The sequence below is a fragment of the Diadema setosum genome, chromosome 20, assembly GCF_964275005.1.
Source record: "Diadema setosum chromosome 20, eeDiaSeto1, whole genome shotgun sequence".
Taxonomy (NCBI): domain Eukaryota; kingdom Metazoa; phylum Echinodermata; class Echinoidea; order Diadematoida; family Diadematidae; genus Diadema; species Diadema setosum.
In genome coordinates, this window is record NC_092704.1 from 13,395,816 (window position 1) to 13,420,455 (window position 24,640).

At 38.2% G+C, this 24,640-nt stretch overlaps 1 protein-coding gene across 1 annotated transcript; it reads right to left on the reverse strand.

Annotated features, from left to right (window-relative positions):
* Positions 1–3,168: 3,168 nt before the first annotated feature.
* Positions 3,169–23,640, reverse strand: LOC140243429 (uncharacterized). The gene is made up of 3 exons (XM_072323107.1): positions 23,452–23,640; positions 4,429–4,821; positions 3,169–3,531 (listed from the first exon to the last, which is right to left on the reverse strand). The coding sequence occupies exons 1-3, from the start codon at positions 23,638–23,640 to the stop codon at positions 3,169–3,171; spliced, it is 945 nt and encodes a 314-aa protein (XP_072179208.1).
* Between the last annotated feature and the right edge of the window lie 1,000 nt (positions 23,641–24,640).

Genomic DNA, 24,640 nt, shown 5'->3' on the forward strand with positions numbered 1-24,640 from the left:
TTCTTTGGAACACGCTAGATTTGAGCAAACTTAATGTGCAATTTAATAATACTTTTAAAAGACAGTATAAGAAGATGTTGATTAGTAAGTATTGATTGTTGGATATGGATAATTAGTCTTCTTTTTTTATTTGTATGTTGTATAAAGTATATCCATTGCTGTTATTGATTTTAGGTACATATCATAATAGCATTCGAGTTAGTTTTTATAACGACTATATTACGGGGTATGTGCAATTAACATAACAAGCCTATTCTGGCTTTCTACGCGCATACCATTTTCTGGTTAACCACATATAAACACAGTGTCAATGAGCCTTTGTTTTTATTGTACCTATATTCTATCTGTTTTCCTTATTTTTTTTTTTTCATAATACTTTCCTGCTTTGTCAATGTTTTCATTTTTTTTGTTTGTATTTCTGCACCTTTGCACAATGTGCTCATATTTACATGTATTTTTGTCTATACTGTATATTGAATCGGAAATAAAGATTGAATTGAATTGAAATCATATTTGACGCAATTTCCAGCAACCATGGTAACACCCGTGTGAGCAAAATCTAGCCCACGCATTTAGCAAGTCTTGGAGAGCAAAATGCGTGAAGTATCGCAATTGGGACTACCGAATGCAGTAATGGGGGAGGGGTCGTTGTAGCTCAAGTGGTAGTCCATCTTAGGATTCCTGGTTCGAATCCTCAGGCGACAAGTAAAATTATCCTCATTTTTCTCTAAATGTAGTCCTTCGGAGGGGCAACATCTGGCCGCTTGTTTTTTAAGTATTCATTGCATTCTCTAGCTGCACGTAAAGCAATCAATCAAAAACTCAATCAAACACGTCAGCAATGATTACGTTCATCATGGTTTTTCTTCTTTTTTTTTTTTGGGGGGGGGGGGCAAGAATGTCAGGTTCTTGCATCGATTTCATGACACCTAAAGCATTATACGCGTTGAAATTTGTATTTTTTCCTCACAAATTAAAAACAAACTCTATATCATAAAGGTCTATGTATAGGGGATTTACTACAAACTTGTAACCTTCTGGTGACAGCTCTTTTTAAAGTTTCCTTTGTAATAAACATTTGAATCTTAACAAAGGACGAATAACAGGTAATTATGAATACAAATGAGACACGTGACTACGAAGACTGTAGCTCTCATTGACAGTCAAACGCATTATTTCCTGAAGAATTCTGTTTTCTGTTAGTATTTTTTAGGGATCTTACAGCATCATACGAGATTGCTATCTGTTATCTGCAATGAATATTTCACTTCGCTGCGAGCGACCTATAGCGCTACTATATAGGTCACCTTCGTATATAGGATTTTATCCATATCTCTTTTCCCCCTTCGAGCTAATAATAATCCGTACGCTCGTCACACAACCTCTTATTTCTGTTTGATATATTCGTTATCTTTGAAAGTGCGTATCCTGGAGACAAATCTACTATAAAGGATTTCCTTTATTCGTATGTTTTTCTCTATGAATTTTCCCTCCTATGGATAGGAAGGGTGATATATATTTTCCTGGAATAGTTGTCCATGGGGGAATAATAAACAGGCTCATAGTATACTTTGCAAGACCATTGCTATTGTTCATATTCTATAATCCCACAGAGAAAACAGGCATTTAAGTGCAATGATTATTCCACAATCATATTGATATTAGCATATAGAGTAGGCCAGATATTAACGAACAGAATATGACGGAGGTTATGCTTTATATTCACGAAATAGTGATACTGTATTAGGATCATTGTCATTGGATCGAATGGAAGTTATGATATAATTGCACTACAGATCCCAGAGTGATCTTAATTAATATGCATCTTCAATAAACATCTATTATGTTTTAATTTGAATTATGATTGAAAGAATATTCGAAATTAGTATTACAAAGGAAAAAAATAATCGGTCCGTTTGCATAAAGATAATCATTGTACATAGACTTGTTACAACTTTGTAAACAACCGTGGCTTTTTGGGGGAGAGGGTGGTGATGGGTTGAGTTGCTGAATTGTGGCCGCAAAACACGTTTGTATGACATTTCCGGAACCAACACGATGGCATAAAAGTAATGACGACCTCGCCTTTTTACAAAGGTGTGTTGTTGCCACCAGTATCACTCGTGAAACGTTATTCATCCATCAAGCCAGCCACGAGCACGTACTACCCCTTAACTCCGTGGTCGGGGCCCCTCCCCTCCCCCCTACGCACACACACATACATGAAAACGTACCGCTACCCACGTTTGTATATAACATGCATTCACATTGGAATAGTAACATGATAAATAAACAGAAAATAACATTTAAATTGGAAACAAACCCATATAGGACAGAAAACAATAAGAAATTTAGGACAGGACACAACGATTGGCGGGGGTCATCCCATTAGATCGACACCCACGAGTCATATAGCCCACGAGTTCGACTCTGAAAACAGGAGTCCATGAGCCATACAGCTCACGAGTCATACAACCCATGAGTTCAACATTAGGCAAATGAGGCCAATGAGTTCGACACTAGATGAAAACAGCCCACGAGTTTGACAGATACAACACGGGGTTTAATGTGTCGGTCTCGTGGGCCTTGGCATAGCTTATACAGTGTCGAACTAATGGGCTGTATGACTCGTGAGCCGTATAACTCATGGGCTGTATGAGTCGTGAGCTGTATGACTCGTGGGCTGTATGACTCGTGGGCTGCATGACTCGTGGGTGTCGGTCTCGTGACGTGCACCCGATGATGTGGATTGACATCCACTCTATTATTTATTGACTGTGATTATCTTCATACTTTAATGACATCTTTAAATCGTTTATATACAGCGGATAATGAAATCAAGGTTTGTTTATAATTATCCAAGCTACATCCACTTCGAATTTCAATGTCTCAAAATGAGCAAAGATGACATACCTTTAGGAATTTTCTACCGCATCCGGTATTAAAAGCCCATCTTTTTATTGGTGGGCCTGCTTTCTTACCAATTAGTTGTATTTGTTATCAATTTGTGGAAAATCAGAATCTATAGAAACTGAGGAGTAGGCCTATATCAAAATCCGAAAATCAATACGTAAGCATTTTTTTTCAGACGTTATTGTGGAAATGGGCCATACACATCTACGTGGTTGAAAAAAAAAAAAAAGAATTTTTTTCTTCTTTCATTCAAAATCAGGCGTCTGAGACTTCCAGGGCGGATGTCATCACGGTATTGTATTTCTCGGAGACGCTGAATACCTTCTCGGAGTCAGTGACGCTGCTACCGCTGCTAGAGTCCCCGACACGGCCCCGCATCTTTCGGATCCGACGTCCAATGCCCGTGCGACGTACGGCCTTGACGAGAACGGCGCGGAACTCGTCCAGCCGCCACCAGTAGATGACGGGATCGAGGACGAAGTTGACGGCGACGAGGATGTTGCTGACGGCGTCGATGTTGTCGTACCAGATGGAGTAGATCTGGAGGATGTCGTGGAAACAGTGCACGATCCAGCACACGCAGCTTGTCAAAGTGATGACAACAAAGGTACGAAGAACCTTGGATGTGAGGGCAAGGAAACACGAGAATTTGTGTGGATTACGGGAGAGTCAAATCGGAAGTTACTTAACTATGGAAAGAATATTCTCTTTTACAAACATTTTTTTTTTTGTTGTTGCAATCAACACTCCCTGAAACCTTTCCTCTCAGAATTCCAATTCAGAAAATTGGAGTGGAATTCATACGAGGCTATTTGTCACTCTTTAGATTTCCATTAGAAACCGTTTATGACAGTCTTCAATGATAATATTATGTACAATATAAGAGTGTTTTAGAACGGAATTTTATAGTTGAACTTCAGTATATGACAGATATCATAAACCCATTACCTTAAACAGAGAGAAAACAACACCGTGTAGTGTAATGTGAAAAATGACAGATCCATCATTACGAAAGATGTGGGGTATGGCAATAGATTGTCATTAACTTATTTCATAGTTTTCTGGAGGAAGTAGGTACCTTAGGAACTGCAATATTTTGCCAACTTATGTTGACTACATTATGACGTCATACAAATACAAATAAAAATCTACAAAGTGTAATGATGTTAACTGAGAAATCAGGCATTAGAGTTTCTGTTAAAATGGCTTTATAGATCAAGACAGTCTGTTATACAAAAAGAAAAGCTACTATAGGATTTTACCTGGTATCCGCGAATTTTGGTCATTTGAAATTGAAACACACAAGGAATGACATTGCCATTGCCATCATGCGCTATTGTCTTTTTTTTTCCCAGCAAACACAACAACAACAACAACAACAACAACAACGACAACAACAACAACAACAACAACAACAACAACGCCGACGACATAACGAATGGCGTTGTAGCGTCATGCGGTGCTTGCCTTTTTTTTCCAGAAAACAACAACTGCAAATGTAGGCCTATAGTATACCTTCCTGTTCTCCCTTTGGCGGCCCTTGAGCTGTTCGGTGCCGCCAATACCGGCCTCGCCCGAGCCTGCCGACGAGATGTCACGATACGTCATGACGTAACACATGGCGGTGATGGCCAAACTGGAGAACATGATGATCGGATTGATGAGTAGGAGAACGGTGCTGTAGGCGTCCGTGGCATACTTGATGATCATGAGCGGACCGACCAGAAGCAACCACATGAGGGCGCTGCCGGCGATGCATCGCCGAGTGGTGAGGATCATGCGGTGGCCGAACGGGTCGACGGAGATGGCGATGAAGCGGAAGCAGGCCACGGCGAGGACGCTGAGCACGGAGACGAGGAGGGCGCAGTGAAAGATGAGCTTGAGTGCGATGACCACGGGCTTGAATGGCTGCAGGATGGGCAGAAGGATATGAGTGAAAGCAGGAATCGCCGAATATTATGATACGGACGACAACTCGCTTAGATGGGATTGTCGTTTGGTGGGAAAATTAAACCGACCATCCGTTGACACAAAAAAGCAAAAAGCAAAAAGCAAAAAAAAAAACAAAAAAACAACCCACAAACAAACAGAACAAAAACAAAAACAATACAAAAAGAAAAAAACTAACAAACAAACGAACCAAACAAACAACAAACAAGCAAACAAACAAACATGAACAAGTCTCGAGGTTCAAAATCATTGTCCAAGGCTCTTCACGTTCGTGAAATTAATTTGGACCATTATTTAGGTGGAAGTGACAATATTTGGCATAGAAGCATGAACTAGTATTATAGCTACCTATCATTCTGCTTTGAAGCCATAACTTTAGTGTATACAAAGCAGAATAGCCAACTTGTCATCTATTGAGTCATTGGTAATATTGTAATTTTGTACTTTTTATTTCAAACATACACATAAATTATTAAGAATAAGTGAATTGGCAAAGGGTTATCCCAGCAATACCACGTATATCCATAAAATATTCATTTCGTTTAGAAAAAAAAAGACGAGGAGACTAATACATCGTGTCAACGGATTAAAAGCCCCGGGCAAGGTTGAAGCCCGCACTCTCTGGCAGACCCTAATCCTTTCAACCTGTGTCACTGAGCTCTTAGATTGCTAAAAAGTACTTGTGGATGTCTTTTATGCGGGCTTGATGCCAATGCCCGTGTGGAGTATGCATGGCATATTAAAAGAATCGGTGCTTTCTCTTATCGTTGGGTAGAGTATTACAGATGTAGTAATACCTCCTCAGTGATATCCTCCTTCAAATTGAGGGCAAAAGGATCTACCCTGTAAAGAGTACTCGAGCGAAGTGAAGACTCTGATGATGGGGGGGGGGGGGGGGAGATAAATGAGATTAGGGTCCTGGGAAAAAATTGTGGTGATCTCGTGTCTTGGCACATGTTTTGAAATAATTGCAGAATTGAGTGCAGAATCAGAGCTGAGGAAAGAAAGAAAGCAAAAGGAACATAACGGGTAGCCTACTGCATAATTATTGTCCGCGAAGGTAGGAGCTAATGATAGACATCCACATTTTTTATATTTTAGAGTCAATAGAATATTATTGTTTTCAGCCTTAAAACACACACACACACACACACTCACACACACACACACACACACACACACACACACACACACACACACACACACACACACAAAAGAAAAACTGTACTGGGCCAGCAGACGAATAAGTAGCGGCAAGTGCAAATGTTACTTTAAAAGTCAAACATGAAAGCTTATAATTCAGATAGAGAGAGGGAGAAACACAGCTCAAGCAGGTAGATTCTCAATCAAACTAATAGGTATAGAAAGATATACGTAGACCTTTAAAGGTAGATAAAAAGAGAGATAGAGAGATAACTTTGTTTTTTTTATGATCTTCGAACGAAAGTACGAGGCTGTGTTTGTTTGTATGAGTGTGTGTGTGTGTGTGTCTGTTTTTGTGTTTTCATTTTAAGAACGTGTTACTGAGTAGTCTTCTAGCTGTCTAGACTGGGGGAATTCTTGTCTTCTCTGCTGAATTGAGACACTCAGGATTCAGGGAGTTGTCATGGCAACACGCGGCTTTCACGAAATTTTGGTGTGTTCATCCTCAAGCGAAGCAGATCATCGTATACGCCCTTGGCCACTGCCAGTAGAGATTGTAGGCATGTCTTAATTATACCGTCTCAAACAGACTTTGAAACACCTCAAGCATAGACATAATGATCCCTTTTGTTGCGACGGCACGCCTTCTGGTTTTACTCATTTATTATTTTTTTTCCTTTCTTCCTTTTTTGGTCCTTTTGGCATTCTTTCATGTTTTCATACGCCCCCTTCAAGTCGCGTAATAACTTCAAAAACAGGAGATGGACGGCAATGGTTGTATATTAAAGCGTTATGTGGCTTCTCCAAACTGAAAAAAAAAAATACATAATCGGCAATACATTGTATGTATGCATCCAATATACATACAATCAAATGCATAAATTTATTCATTCTTACATACATGTACATAAATAATCAGTACATAATATCAGGGCCTACCAATCACAACAATGAAGCATCATGCACACTTTTGCTTGATGTAGTAGACAAGGTGTTGCTTGTCTATCTGCTGAAAGTGTGAAATCAGACGTGCCCTTTTTTGTTTGTGCGTCAAAAACAAAAAGATGTATCTACATGATTGTAAAAACGAAGATTATCTGACATTTGCACGACAAAGGGATTATTGTAATAGGCAATTTTAGAAGAACCAAAATAGAATTTTGGTGGAATACTGGTGGGGTAAAGTTCAGGATTTGTCTGTAAAAAAAAAAAAAAAAAAATAAAAAATAATATACTCCTAGAATTAACATTTCAGAAAACAGTGCTTCCATTAATAAGTGTGGGGAAATTCTTTTACAACTTTGGTCAAAGACACAAAAATAAAGGTCAATAGTGATGTCAAACCTCACAACTGGTAATAAACAGAGATACAGATAGCACACACCCGAAGTTATTCACTTTGAACCATTATCATAATCTATTCAACATGACATTACAAACATGACGGACATTCCCAAATAAGTAAAGAACAGAATAAAGAGATTAACACAATTTTGGACCACACGAAAATAGCCACCAATGGAAAAGAGCATGAAATATCTTCACTCTAAAAAATCCCGGGTCAGAACTGACCCGGAAATTGGGTTCACACACCGTTCCGGGTCAAAAATGACAAGGAATGGGGTCAGATATGACCCCATCTAGAGTCATGTATTGGGTCAGGGTGACCCCATTCCGGGTCTTCATGACCAAATTCCAAGTCATTTTTTACCCGGAACGGTGTGTGACCCCAACGGACCCAGTTCCGGGTCAGTTCTGACCCGGGATTTTTTAGAGTGTATATATTGTGTTCTTACATATAAATTACAAAACGATTAGGTATCAACATAATAGTGGAACTGCTGGAAAACAAACATAACCTGAATTGTAAAATTATTTATTTGCTTATGTCAGATCATTAGAATAATGACCGGTCCTTAGCACTTTCACGTCATCACTGGCCGTGTTTTCATCGTGTTGCCTACGCGAAAAAATGGCTGCCGCGAAATTTAAATCGCCTACATTTTTGAAAATGTTCTTTCGACGACAGGAATCTGCCTCATCATTTCATAAAACAAATAATACATATAATTTTGTTCGGGTAGCATCTCTATAATCATTCACGAATCATCTTCAGAAACAGTCAAAACGCCTTATGTAGGCCATCGCCTGCGGGCTTGGTTAGACAATCAAGTTAGACTGTTCCAATTCAAAGGTACCTTGTGGTGTGGGTAATTCTTACTAATACCCTCAATGATGTGTATTGAAATGTGGATGTACGTCACGAGCTCGACACCCACGAATCATTTAGCCCACGAGTCACACAGAACAAAAGCTAGACACCAAAATGGGCCTACAGTAGCTACTAATTATAGGCCTATTGGGTCGACGAGCTACAGGATACTATATAGGTAAATAAGGCCCGTATGAGCTAGACACCAGACAAACAATGCCAACGATTCGAAATTAATATGCAAAGAGGCCAACGAGCTCTATATCACATCACGGGGCTTAATGTATGTAGCGTCGAGCTGGTGGACCTTTTTTGCCTAGTGTCAAGCTCGTGGGCCTTATTTGCCTGGTGTCCACCTCATAGGCCTTATTTGCCTGTAATGTGCGTAGCTCAGGGACCTGTTTTACTTAGCATGCTTGGCGTTAGCTATTGGGCCTCTTTTAGTGTCTACCTATTGGGCCTGTTTTACACATAGGGCCCTATACTTGGTGTCTAGCTCGTAATCAGCTGTATGACAACTGTGGTTGTATGACTCATGGAACTGCTTTATGTCTATAGGTCGCGGGTGGTATGACTCATAAGCGTCGAGTTCGCTGGTTGACTCCAGAAATGTGGACATCTGTGTACATTAATGCATTAGTCCGGGTGGGCTTCTTTTGCATGTCCTCTTCAAACATTTCTGCATTAATTCTTGGCTGCGCGTGAATATCTCGGTCTGTACCAGCATCTTGTATGGTATTGATATTCTGATTAATGCGTTTATGTTCACATGATATATGTACATGAATTGTTTTATGCGGCTGTCTAGCTATATATACTTTGATTTTTGTAAGTCACTGGCTCCTTTGGACAACAGTCTGAACAGGCAACAGGGGCGGATCCAGGAATTCCGTAAAGGGGGGGGGGGGGGAGGGGCGCAAACAATATTTCTGGTGCTACTTCCGGGTTTCATCTAATTTTTTTCTTTTTCTTTATTTTGTTTTAACGACAAAAAAAAATAAAGAAGGGGCGCCCCCGTGGTGCCCCCCCCCCATCCGCACTGTGCAACAGAAAGAATAAACACGGGATTTAGCCTTCGATCCATAAAATGACCCGCTACTGGTAAGTGCGCGAAAGGGAGGAAATTAATGAGATGAAATAGAAATGATGAAGGGAGAAGATAAAAATGAGCAGCAACGGCTAGTGCGAGAGAAGAATAATTTTTCCATTAATTCAATATATTTCTTTTCAAACTGTGGACACTTCGATGTCAGTTGTTTCTTTTTTTTTCTTTCCTCTGGAGATGTCAAATTAAGCTTGACAACGTGAAACAGCAAACAAGCTTTAATGAAACGTAATTCACCTCGAGTTTACATTTCTTTTATTTATATATGGAGAAAGTTACACTTTCCTTTCTGTTAAAGAAATTCGTATAATACGAGTGCCCTATTTTCGCAGAAGCACATATATCTTTCTTTCTTTACTAAGAGAGGTAAACGTAATTTCCAATTTGTCCAAGGTTTGAACAACACCAGTCTCCATTTTTTCTCCTTTCAGGTGATCCATTGTTTGTGCGTGTTTGAACGAAGTCAATTTAATTGTAAATCATATTGATGTCATACCTCAACTATACAGTGTTCTCACTATAGGACCCGCAATTTCATTTGATCTTTTCCGACCTTGGTTTTCCCTTTTAACATTTATAGTTTAACTCGTCTTTCTGTCCCAAAATATCTCGTTACCGGTGTCCACGCACAAACCGTTCCCAAACCTAGGTGTATAATGATTCAATTAACTCTTCAATTCGAAACGTGTATCTAATTGTCTAATTTCATTGTGCTCTAACCAGTCGTGAGTGGGAATTCGAAGGCAAGCAAAAATCAACATCTAAAGGGTCACCACTTCTCATTTTCTCTTTAAGATCTATACGATCACTGTCTTTGCTTATCTATAAACTTTACAATCGTATTTGACTTGTTATAAATGATATAGAAATGATTCAATTTCTCAAGGAACAAGCAGACATGTACAAACAGATGAAACCTCCACAGGAGCCCTACCTTCATCCAAGACAAACACACTATTAAACTAATATGGTGACAAATTTTAAAAAGAGAAGAGATATATCTTTTTTCAGCCTAATGGCACGTGAATCAACAATTCATTTGAACAACAATTCATTTATACTTCGGAAAATAAAACTTTAAACTTTGCGTTATCTCACCAAAGGCACATATTGTTCCGTCTATCACATTACATCAAACAACACAGTAACACAATATCTATGTATACAAACTCAATGATTTCACTTATTTTTGTGTGTCTTCAACGCCTGCGCGATATAGGAACGGTGCATGGAGCTGTTTGGTATCGGAAGGGCGATGCATTAACCCCCTCATTGTTATGAGGAAGCCATTCTTCGAAAGATATTTATTGACACTGAGCAGTAGTGGACCTGTGAGGGTTATGCGCATGTCGCCTTTTATGTACGGTTCTCAAAAGGACCGACTCCCACTGCAGTGAATACGATCGGCATATTTTGATGTTTCACATGCTATGGCGAGGCCACGTTCATATACAAATAATTATATAATAATAAATAAATAAATAATTTTTCTAAAGGGATTGGTATAGTACTGGGTGAGGTGAAGATTCAGCCTGTAACTTTTTGCAAGATACTTAGAAACCACTTCACGTTATGTTAAAGAACGTACAATATATTCTAAGATGAAGTCAAAGTTCATTCGAAATTGCTAAAAACAAAGTAACACCAAGCGATCCTAATAAAAGGTGGTTTCCACCATTAATTAAGATCGCTTTGTTTTAGATATCTCAGTCATTTCAAAACCAATTTTCATCAAATAAGCTTTAAATTTCCGTAGAATTTCATGTTCTTTCATATTTCTTAAGAAGTTTCTCATTATCTAAAAAAAAAAATCATCAAAAACAAAAACAAGAATAAACCACACACACACACACACACACACACACACACACACACACACACACACACACACACACACAAAATAAAACCCTTGGAAACCTGTTGCCCCATCTCAACCGAAACTGTGTCTTCCCTCTACTATGTTAAAACATTTTGGCCTCGCCATAGCAACAAACTACCACCAAACTAGTCCATTGATGGCCTGATATCCGAAGTCATGGAAATGCAATTGAAAGAGCTTTAGTCGAGTAGATCAAATTCTTCGAATGGATTAGAGTGTAGAGCGAGTAAATGTCAAAAGCACTCTATGATGTTACACTTTGTAATGCAGACTTTGCAAGTGTTTTGTTTACTCTTGGAGATCACTATAATTATCATGTGAACCGAGAATGGTCCTATACTACAGTGTCATAATGATATGGCAACGAAAATCTGCTTGTGTTCAATAGTTTAGAATAGTTTTTTTACTCGGGGAACTTGCTAATTGTACAAGCTTTGCTTCTTCTGCAAGTTCCCTCCATATTCGTTACTCGCTAGTGTTATTTCAACTCAAAGTGTTTTCATGAAGATTAAATTATTTGTATATTATGTATAGATTCATATGTGCTTGAACTAGTTGTAGGTGTGTGTGTGTATTTTGTTATACAATATTTGCTTTATGACACTCTCACCTTCTTGTACAAATTGTTAATCCAACGTAACAATCATTTTGTATTATTTGGATATGAAAATGAAATAAAATGAATTGAAATGAAATGAAATGAAATGAAATGAAATGAAATGAAATGAAATGAAATGAAATGAAATGAAATGAAATGAAGACCAAGAACGTAGCACCTGCTAGTCTTTTCCGGAGACCCTCAAGCCGTCGGCACTGATACCCTTGAGCAAAGTTAGTCAATAAACGCCGAGCACATTTTCAGGCTTGGGAATGTGATTACTATTCACAAACCTGAAAAAAGTAGCTCAGTCCTACTGAATAATAAAATCAGGCACCTCGACCAATAGGGTTGCTACTTTTGCACATCGGCCTTCAGTCTCAATTTAATGTATCATGCACGAGATCTTTGAGCAAAGCTCTGTTCTTTTGTTGTGATTTTTGCTACAATACGCTCGTAGGAAAATTCGGTAATTAAAGGTAACCTAACGGATGTCCAAATCGCTGGGAATTGTTCATCGCTGCAGGTATACTGGGAGGTATACGTATTGCTCGCTTGCAATCATTAAAGAGAAAGGTACTTGGACGAAGGCTACGTATTTGAATAAAAAAGTAAGCGTATAATGTAACAAATTTCACACCCGAAGGTTGCTGAATGAAGTACATTAGGACGGTTTGAATCAAATCCATGGACGATCAACAAGTGCAACAAACTAAACGGGTAGGCCCCTATGTACCTTGTCCGTGAGCGTGTTAGCATAGATTATGCGTTCGTTATTGATTAAAGTTCGTTGGCTTGTATACGAGGACGATCTCGCGTGCATTTACGCTGTCGACCTTCTCATATAATGTACAGACTATCTTATGTGAATAGCGGCCAATAATCCTATAGTCAAATGAATCAGTAGATTCTTTCGTACTGACGGGGTCTTGTGGGCAAGTAGGCCTATATGCCTACATATCATGCATATTGTGCAACTAACATCTTAAACACCTGCTCAAAGTAACAGCTATTTTCAAAGTATAACCGATTGTGAACGACTATGCATAATAGATTATGTCCTATTTTCCCGCTTTCTTGCAAATGAATATCTCTCAAAACTTCACCACACCCTCCTAAGAAGTATTATGTTGTAATGCTATTTTCAACCATCATTGCTCTTGGTATACTGCAACTCTTTGAAAAAAAAACAAATAATATCGTGGCGTTACCATTTTCTCACAGAGAGAGGAAGGGGGGGGGGGCAGAGAAAGCGATGAAGAATGAGAGTGTCTGAGGGAGCGACTGGGAGAGGCAGAAGAAGGGATAACATGAGAGACGTATAGAGAGGGAGTGAGACCACTAGAAAGGATATATTTTGTAAGCCTCATTCGTTTTATCAGTAACACTCGCATCCTTTCGTGCGCCAAGTGTGACAATAATACATCCGGGCTTGGATTTGTTCCTTCGCGCGCTTTAGAGCAGTTTGTCTCGAGCCTTCAAAAACTTGAAAAGTGTGTCAGATTAGACTGAAGGGTGGCCTTCTGCTTGCTCCGCTCTACATTTGCATGGTATCTTTGTTGTTTTTTACTTCCTTCTCTGTTACATAGAACTACGTGTAAGTTGTTGCCATGGCAGCAAAACGTTGAAATGAACAATATATATATATATATATATATATATATATATATATATATATATATATACGCTTCGACAGTCACTATACTTACAATATTCTCTCTTGCGCGGAGTGACCCTCGAATGGAAGTATTCACTTTGCCGCGTATTCAGACGAAATCTATGCTGACGCCGGAAACAATACAACAACATACTAGTACAACTAAATACTCCCATTAACTCACTGAGTCCCAGTATATACTATACGATCTTGACTCCACAGATATCACATGCATGCATGTTGCCAATTATAGAGGTTAAAACTGTTTGATCTGAAGGGGGAGATAAAAGGACTGATGATTGATACCACTTGCTCCAAACAACATTCTGCAAATCTCCTTAATCGTCATTGATGTGTCATTTCTATGAACACTGATGGGCCTTTAAAATAAGAAAATTTATTGAATACACAATGCCAACGTTCTGCCCTGGAGTCCATACGATCTGTGAATTACTGGCAGGTGATCTCATGTGACTATTCGAAAGCAGATCACGCCGTTGATAACTTAACTTGTGCTAATTTTTTTTAACTACTAATGGAGCATTTACTTGTGTTTTGGAGGAGTATTGAGTTTGACCAGTGGTATTTTGTTGTTGTAGTTGTTGTTTCGCATTGTTCCTGTCAAGTCTAACTAATAATAATTATTATCCGAAACACACAGAAATTCAACTGCACTTTAGTCGAAACGATAAGCATCAAGGAAGTCATTTCTAGAAATGGGGGCGATCATAGCCAGGTTAGAAGATAGGTGTGGGGTATGTTGGCACTTGAATACTTTTTTTTTTTTTTCGTGAAACTCGATTAATGATTTGACTTCACGTTTATTGACGTGTCATGTATGGACCAAACAAAGGGAGTTGGACAGATAAAACACAGGGCTTATTAGAATAGTATGTTGGTATCGTGGGCCTTGTTCACTTATCTCATGGGCTGTATGATTCATGGGCTGTATGACTCGTGGGCTGTATGACTCGTGGGTTGTATGATTCGTGAGTGTCTGCACCCGAAACAAACGACAGCGACAATAATGGGGGAAACAACGGATGAAGGAAAAATAAAGCAACAGAAGAAAGTATTAAGGATTGGATAAGTTCACAAAAGAGATGGCGACATTATTTCTTTTATTCTTTTCCCTTTCTTTACGGAGAGAGAGGTTTGTGTATACCAGCCAGTGCCGCATGCAGGGTTGAATGAATGAGAGTGTCCCTCTAATGAACGATAAAAGCTATTCAACTGAATCTTGCTGAGTTAATGAAAATTTGATTGTTTTTTGTCCTCGCCGAACGAGTTCGAGCAGGGGACTATGAAACGGGCTCCGTACGTGTGTGTGTCCGTGTGTCCGTGCGTCCGTGTGTCCGTGTGTCCGTGTGTGCGTCCGTGTGTGATCAAAATCTTCAATTTGCTACTTCTCTGTCATTTATGAGCCAATTTTGATTCTGTTTGCTTTATATGATAGCACTACATGGGAGCTTTGAAACTCCTACACAGAATTTCAGTTGTGACCTTTGACCTTGACCTTTGACCTATATTGTACATTATGTTACTCCTTCGTCATTTCTAACCCGATTTCGATTCCGTTTGCCTTATGTGATGGCACTAGTTTAGGGCTTCAAAACTTCTACACAGAAATTTGACCTTTGACCTTGATTTTTTGACCTGTATTGTACATTTTGCTACAAAATGCTACTCCTTTGCCATTTCTAGCCCGATTTCGATTCCGTTTGCTTTATGTGATGGCAAACTAGTTGAGGGCTTCAAAACTTCTACACAGAATTTTGACCTTTGACTTCTTTGACCTTTGACCTTGATTTTTTGACCTGTATTGTACATTTTGCTACAAAATGCTACTCCTTCGCCATTTCTAGCCCGATTACGATTCCGTTTGCTTTATGTGATGGCACTAGATGAGGGCTTCAAAACTTCTACACAAAATTTTGACCTTTGACTTCTTTGACCTTTGACCTTGATTTTTGCCTATATCGTACATTTTGCTACAAAATGCTACTTCCGGCGGGGACTTACGCACCGCGTAATTTCTACTTTTCCTTGTTTTTTCTGCGACTCTCTCAGTGAAAGAGAGAGAAAAAACAAACAAACAAAGAGAGATGTTGAAGAAGAAAAGAGAAAAGAAAGCAAGCAAGAAAGAGAAAGATAGTGTGTGTGTGTGTGTGGGGGGGGGGGGGTTGTAGGAAAGAGAGGGGTCACTTTGATGTTATCCGCACTCATTGTCCTCATCTTTCCCGCCATCATCCGTCAAGCTAAGCCAGGCGGATTATTTCGACAAGGGTCGTCAGACGTGAATAGCTGTACAGACTAATAAGCTCTTTTGTAGGTATGCATGCTGAGACACTCTCCTTCAACCAATATTGCAGAAATAAACTCTAAGTACTGGCAAGGTTGTCATCATACAGTATGATTGGCATCATGCAATGCAAGAAAATATTATGAAAACAAACAGGCAAACAGACAACTTACTAATTCCATATAGCCAAACGAAACCGGAATTTTTACGTGCCCCCCTCCCCCGACATTCTGATATTGGGTTTTTTTTTTCATTCACACTTTGTTAAAGACACACAAGATCTTATTTTCTGATGTTCATAGTGGAAAGTGTCAGGAAAATGGCATAATCAATTCTTTTTACCACAAAAATGCATGTGGAAATCTTGTGAAGATATTAACTTTGCGTAAAGGTTATTACAGGGTGTTGGAGGGTTATTATCATGACTTCCAATCTGCATAACTATGTCACTCTCAAGGCCATCGTGGTTGGGATTGACAAATCTTTCACCTTCAGATTGGTTTGGTTTACTGTTTGATTTTTTTTTCTTTTTTCGAACACCCTCCCCCCCCCCAAAAAAAAAAGCAACAACAACAATGAATACACAACTTGATTCATAGACAACAGGACAAAAACTGAGTTCACGTCACGAGACTGACACCCACGAGTCATACAGCCCAAGAGTCATACAGCTCACAAGTCACACAGCCCATGAATTAAACAGCTCACAAGTCATACAGTTCATGAGTTCGACACTAAGCTAACAAGGACCATGAGACCGACACATTAAACCCCGCGTTGTATCTGTCGAACTCGTGGGCTGTTTTTTACCTAGTGTCGAACTAATGGGCTATATTTGCCTAGCGTCGAACTCATGGGCTGTATGACTCGAGAGCTATATTACTCATGGACCTGTTATCCATGCCGAACTCGTGGGCTGTATGACTCGTGGGTGTCGGTCTTGTGGGATGACTCCCCAAAACTGACTACATAAGTGAAGACAAGGTACAATACTCATGTGATACAATATCTAACGAAAAAAAAAACAACAACAACACACAACTCTATCGGTCTCTTAAAGTCAAGGGGGGGGGGCACCCCTTCCCTCCCCGATTCCGCCAGCCCTGGTACTAGTATAATTATACATTTAATGAATATGATAATTATGTAGAGGAAATCATATAGGTTTCAAACGGACGTTGCCCTGAAATGTTTAATCTTTAATATTATGCCCATAATCTTTAATACAATGATAGCCTACTTGATATGAGCCGCAATACAAGTGTGATATTATACAGTACTATAATAATAATTTTGGGAAATATTGAAATAATGTATTATCAGTAATAAATCCTCCGAAATACGCAAATCAATATGATACTTCAACACAAAATATACTCTTAAGTCACCTTGTAATCAGAACATGTTGTGCATCCTACAAAAATAAATTCAAATATCCTGTATCGTACTTCCACGTTACAGTGAACATAATTTGCACCTTATTTATGATTACAATATCCAGGTCATGTACAATGTACTTATTGTATGTTTCTGATGTGATGTTATAGAAGTCAACATATCGAATGCTGAATAATAAAATGATTATAGTAAGTGGAACGTATCCGATAAACTTCTGAAACTGAACTTCAGTTTTGGATCAGGTATATATGTAATATAAGTAGGATAATGGTTGTGTGTGAAGCTACCTGGGGCATAAATTCGTTGTGCTGATCTGGGTCGCCTTCTATCATAGCTACGTGAACTGATGTTCGATGTACAAACTCATGGTCTGTTGACAGAAGTGTTAAAATAATGATGCGGGATCATCTTATAGCTGTTGTTCATCATACGCTCGGAATGCAGCAGACACACTTATCTCAATAGATATTGACAAAAATCATATTACATTTTTTTTTATTACAACAAAAATTACGCTCATAGTCAAGAACAAAACATTATAGTGGTGTCCACAGTCAATCTAAAGGTGAATCATAACACATAGGTGATGGTGTATTATGTTACTATGTGCAAATACTAATATTTTAGGAGAGTTGTTACTAATATAATATCATCTCAATGTTTTCCAAAAAGCGTTGATTGCACTGTATGACATTGCACAAATGTTATGGCATATCATGCCATTTAGACAATCACGTTCTCTTGGTAGATCTTGAAGAAGGCAGAAGGCTGAAATCATGAAGATTAAAGAGGGCAAACCTATAATTATTCGTCTGAAACCTTATGATTCTTCCTCATAATACACTCAGCGTGAGAAGCCGTGCACGTTCAGGTCAGGTCCAATTTCATATCAGTCCATGTTTACGGTTTAAAAAGATTGAGATCCTCTTAGATGTGACCTTCTGTATAAAGATCAAGTAAAGCAAATGTGTAGTATATTCTTTGAAAAGAACAATATTCTATTGCGTGTGATACCAACTATTCATACACTATATGGAACTTTTCTGACGCCAGAAAATGGGGTGACCTAGTTATTACGGACAAAAGAACAAAATCAAGAGCTCCCCCTAAAATACGATTTGGTGTCCATGTTTCATATTACTTGGAAAATTGGTGATGCGAAGAGCGCAAAATTATTATGTTTAAATCTGAAAAAAAAATGTATCTCAGATGTCATCAATGGTGACGATGCACATCAAGGTCTAGGAATAAAATTGCCCTGGGCTTTGATACAATTATCCGTATGATCTAAAAAAATCTTTTCAAAGAACCTGCTTCTTGCTGTAGCATTTTTTTTGAATTCTTTTTTTTCTCTTTATTTATCAAGACCTCAAAACTACGAGATTTTCATTTTTTCGTATTTGTCCTATAGCATTCTGACTTGGATTGTTCTGTAAAATATAAGAAAACATTGTAAAACAGACAACAAAAACGAAAGAAAATTTCAAATAATCCAAAGAAATTATAAGAGAGACTACATCTCTCTGACATCCCTTTAATTCGCCATTTTTTTTTTAAATCAGTTCTTTGACAATGGCTAGAGAATATCTAAAAAAAGTCTTAAACTTTTTGGGGTACATAATTCTGATAATCATCAACTTTACAAGAGTGTCGCGTTTAATTAGTGAAAAGAGTCTCGATCAGCATCATATACGCGGGCATGCTAAGCTGAAAGGAGTTTATTCTGGTAGAACAACACACTTTCTTCATTATCAAATGAGCAAAGTCTAGAGTGTTTCTTTTTTTTTTATTATACTTTTTTCACATGGATATCATAACAAACTCCATCTCTACATCCCATAATACCTCTGCACACCCTGTTTCGAGACTGTTGTATTATTGAATATAGGTCTGGGCCCCGTTTTATCAAAAGATGAAATCGATTTTAGATTTCCTTACCACACAAGCTGCCATAGACTAACAGTTGAAATCAACTATATGATCAATTTTAACTTCATAAAATAGGGCCTTGGTATGCTATATGCCAAAACCTCTTGCATCCCGATATAGCAGTTGCAGAAATGCGCGACATAGTTTTGATAGAAAAAGAAGACAAATAGTAACTTACTATAAAATGTCCGCTTGTGTACTTGTATATTTGCAAAACCTATTTAAGTGTTAACTGGACTAGGGAACTGGTTGCTAGAACAGATTATGAAAGATACAATTCTTTAGTATTTTGCCATGTAAACATTACACACTCACAGTGACTCCCAATGGATATGATGACAATGTATGATACACATATCCCGCTTCGGACAGGTTTGACTATAGGACCTACTCCAAAAGCCAATCATATTCAGTTTGTAACTGGGGAAGAATCAGTCTTTAGCGTTATATCAAATACAATGCTCTCGCTATACCTTTAACATTACCTATCATCAACATGTAACAATATCATTTACCTCTGGGATTAAAGGAGCTTGCATCGTGGGTAAAAACATCTTACTCAAAATGCACCAGGCAGGCTTTGAACCTGGAATGTCACGTTTCGTGTGAGGATGACCACCGTACTTCAAACATCTGTTCTAACTCAACCCTTTTACTTCGAATTATAAATGCATGCCACATGCGGTTAGTAAAACAAACAAACAAAAATAGAATAACACTGAACTTAACTCTTCGTGTGCCATGGTGGGAACCCCCTTATTATACATTGTACATTATATTATACATTATTATACATTATTCTGAGACGCTAACGGTTTCATGCTTTGAGAAAAAGTTCTGTTATTCAAGTCTATGTAACTTCTTTAGATTTCTGTTTGGCTGGGGCAAATAGTGAGGAAAGTTGCAGAGAAAATGCCAAGCTGTTCTTTGATGTATATTGTATGACAAATTTATCATTGTTTTTCTTTCACATGACCAGTAGTTACATTACTGAAAAGTCATGGCTTTTGCAGACAAAACAATGACAGAAACTTAGAAATTACTCTCAAATCCAGTAGAGAACACATGTTGATAGTCAATCACTACATGAAATGCAAGCTACATGCGAGAATAACGGAAGTGTGAGAAACGCTTTCATTGTACTGCTGCATTTGGCGGTTCATCGATCGGATTAGGCGGATTAGTGCGTTTGAGCAGAATATGCGAAGTTGGCACGTCGTCGACTGAGTCGGACGTGCGAACGTGGCACATAAAGAGTTAAAGGTATCATCTGTCACGGACAAATATTTTCCCCTTCCAATATCGGGCATGTACCAAAGTGAATGTCTACCTTAACTGAGCTATACTCTCTTTCGAATCTGGTAGTTATGGAAACACAATGAACTAAAGCGGGCCTATGGTGCAATAACCTCATGAATGCAGAAAACAAAATAGCCAGGTACTAGGATGACGGAATGTATAATATTTATCCCCGCAGACATGCATAAAAACAAACAAACAAACAAACAAACAAACAAACAAACAAACAAACAAAAAATGCAATGCAAGAATGCGACAGAGAGGAAAGAGTAGAGGCATCCTTCATTTGGCAGAAAGTGAATTTTTCATTGAAGAAGTCATTTCTTGTCAAAATTAGACACTCACACACACACCAACACTCATTCACATACAGATCGAGAGACATACTCCAGTACACACACAAACACAAACAAATGAATAACTGTCGAATCAAAAGTGTGATTGAGCAGTGATAGGCAATGAACACGATGATTGAAGGAGTTTCAGAATTGAATACCAGCTATTCCCCCTTTCATCCTTGTATTTTCCTCTAACATTCATAATCTAAGACGCGTGACCTTAAATTTTAATTTTCACTTTCAATTATATTTTCGTATTTCCCGATGAAAAATAAATAAGATATTACAAGATATGATAATACAGAATGTTCCGCCTGGATAAATACACAAAAAATAGAAGCATAGTACATAGCGGTCGATGTGTCATTTTCAATCAATGTAAAATAATGCTATAGAGAAATACGATGAAACCTATACTAAAAAGCAAAACGTGACGTTAAATGCGACCAAGGAGGTTTTACACATGGAGTTCCAACTGGCTTATTCAAACAGTTGTCAGATTTTTATTGATGTACAAAAGAATTTCACAGGTGCATTTGTGCCTTTGATGATCGATGCTCGACGCCGCCGTCTTGCTGAGCAATCTGAAGATTATTTTGAATGTTATCATAATGTTGTTCATATTTTGCTTATCTATTTATTAAATGAAATGAAATTTCACTTAATGATAAAGCATGTCAAACAAAAGTCAATCCCGTCCAGAAATTTGTGCAGAAGTGCAGATCAGAGCTGTAGCATGTGAAAATATAAAGAAAAAATACCATCCTGGAAAGCTTAATTTCCACAAATGAAACTAATATATATATATATATATATATATATATATATATATATATATATATATATATATATATATATATCGGATTAGTGCCCGGGTATGCCCAGTCGAGTAATTTTCATCTTTATTTCAGCATTTTTTGCTCAATTTCTCTTCGCGCATCCTCGTGTCTGTACCACGTACCTTTAATAAGAAGGGATAGCGAAAAGTAATTACCATCAAAAAGACATATCTTTCTTTGAAAGTGGCTGGTGATTATGCAATGAGACACGAGTCAATTATTGTCTTCCTATCTGCGCGGCAGATCCTGTTTGGCACATGCTTCAAATATTTTTGAGCGGCGGCTTCGAACATCTAGCAAAGGAAATGAGACGGTTGTGACTCCATTCTCTTGTACCTCCTTGATGCGACCTACAGATCCTCTGCCGCGAAGCCCATATATATTCGTATATCTGTTTGTGACATCAACTCGAAACACAAAAAAGTGGTCACAGTCATCTCCCTGTGTGTATTGTGGGCATTTATGTGAGAATGTCAAAACAATGAAAGTGCATGTACATTAGAGTAAGGTTGTTCAGGCATGTTTGAGTGGATACTTCAGTCCGTCACTTCGAAAAGTCACTGCATATTTTGAATGCTTCTATAAAAGACACTGATTCAGTGTTTGGTTTAGGACTGTATTCGAAGATTCACTGCATAACGCTGTGATGTCTCTTTCAGTCCTGTGGCGTTTTCTTCCTGATTCTGCGACTCGTCTCTCGACATTTTCCATGAAAACGAAAGAAATTACGGACAATCGATATCACATTGCTGCTTTCCTTTGCACGAGAACAGCGGCTATAATATCTGTCTATCTATCTGGAGATAGATATAATTATAAGCAATATATTCAAAACATATAATGGTGACGATGATGATGATGATACTGATGATGAACAACACTAGAAATGTGGCGCTATATTTTTCTGCAAAGAACATTCAAATGCTCCCACAATATGTCACACATTTTTTCGCAAAGTAATAAGTATGCATGTACCTACTAGTATTCTCAATATCTTACGTTAAGTATTATAATGATACATTGAACAGCAGCCTATTATAGTGCTTATATCTCATTCGTGCCAATCCTTCTGTTATTCCACAGTAATAGGTAGCATGTTATCTGCATCCTGCATATTTCATGTGGGTGTATAGGTGACATTTAAAATACGACCTTGTCTTCCCACGTTTGTCTCTCACTGCAAAAACAAATTTCATATCTTCATCAGATAACTATCAATGGAACCAGGCATAAGTAATATAAAACCAATCAATGGAATAGATTATGTTTGACGTACACGTATATTTTGAATATGTAAGCAAAACATAGAGATATAAAAACAAAATCTACCAAAATTAGAATATACTTCATTAAAATGCATACTAGTACTTATGTATATCATATCTGTATGCTAGTGTACCAATATGAATATATGAAGAGTTTGTTTGCAAAAACCGGTAAGTCCATTTTTGAAGATTTTGAAGTATGGTCTCTGTCATAAAGTACAAAATAATACCTTTTAAATGATATATTGGTCACTACATATAAAGGTATATTTTTGAAGTTCTGGTCAAAAGAAGCAAAAATTTTCTTATTATTCTCTTTATTTTTCTTGACCCTTAATCGCAAATATCTCCATTTGACAAATATGGACTTATCGGTTTTTGCAAACAAACTCTTCATATAATTTATCTCCTCAAATTATAATTAGTGAATAAACAAATTATTTTACCAACGTTTCGAAATGATGCTCAATTCTACAAGTGACATTTACTATGTTCGTGATACTAGTACTGACTGCTCATGGGCTAATGAAGCCTCTGGCGTGCATATCATAAAATCAATAATCCAATTATTAACATGATTTTACATTCAAGCATGCTTCAACTGTATTTTGCGTTTCTTCTCACCAAAGTGGCAATGAATATCTCGCACGTCGCCGCCGTGAAGTCTGCCAGTGCCAGGTTGAAGGTGAAGACGTTTCGCTGGTCACGCAACTTCTCGTTGTGCAGGATGAGGACGAGGGTGAGACCGTTGATGATGACGCCGATGGCGAGGGTGACGAAACGCAGGACGATATAAAACGTGTACGCCGCCATGGCTGGTGACGCTAATGACGCACCAGATTATCTGCTTTCACAGCCACACGCCAACGGCTGGGAGCGTTAAGCTACAGGTAGTTTGCACAAAGTCTTGTCAGATGTTGTGGTCATAAGAGTTATATACCTGTTTAGACACTGTGTATTATGCATGGGCTTGACAAGCTTGCCTAGATTGTCATAATAATATTCACCACAGGCCAATCACCGTCAATTTTCTTACGGTCGACAATTCAGTTGATCCCAAATCTGATCAAGAAATCAACAATTTACTCAGTTATCACCATCTGCCTTCACGCGTGTAAATTGTGACTGTCGCTCTATGTCAACGAGGTATTATGCCGCATGGTTTCTTGTGCATGGGCGGAGCAGGTCACAGTAGTGTGCTGCAACAGCCGATGGAAGCGTATTCCTCGATCAAATCTCATTCATTTCTCCGCACTGCATGCTGTTTCAATCAACATCAAGATCATGATATATAGCGAAATTTTCATTGAGAATGATTCACTTAATTGACTTTGCCGAATCGAACATTAACACAGTCTGCAGATCAGGATAAGTGTATCTAATAAATGTATCTGACATCAAATACTCAGCCGCGAATTCACAGCTTTTCCAATTATTTGTTTGAGTTTCGTTCGAGTTTCTTTTCTTTTTCTCCCAATTACAATGAAACTCTAACTTACATTGCAGTGAACGTACGTTTGGACCGTTACAGAGCCAATGATCAATGTATTTGCGAAACCACGACCGTATATACCGCTTTCAGCCAACAGTTATTATTTTGTTTGTATACTGCGCAATATTTCTAACTTTGAAAATAAACATTTGTGTCGAGCTAGGTTAAAAAAAGGTGAAGAAAGCAGACTTGTATTTGCACAAGTTACATTCTGACAACCAGAATCTTCACAGAAATAAAAATAGTGACGATTGGTGGAAATGATACAATCTTGCGTTCCCTTCTGGCAGCAGCGAATAATTCAGTTGCTAGAAAGGTACG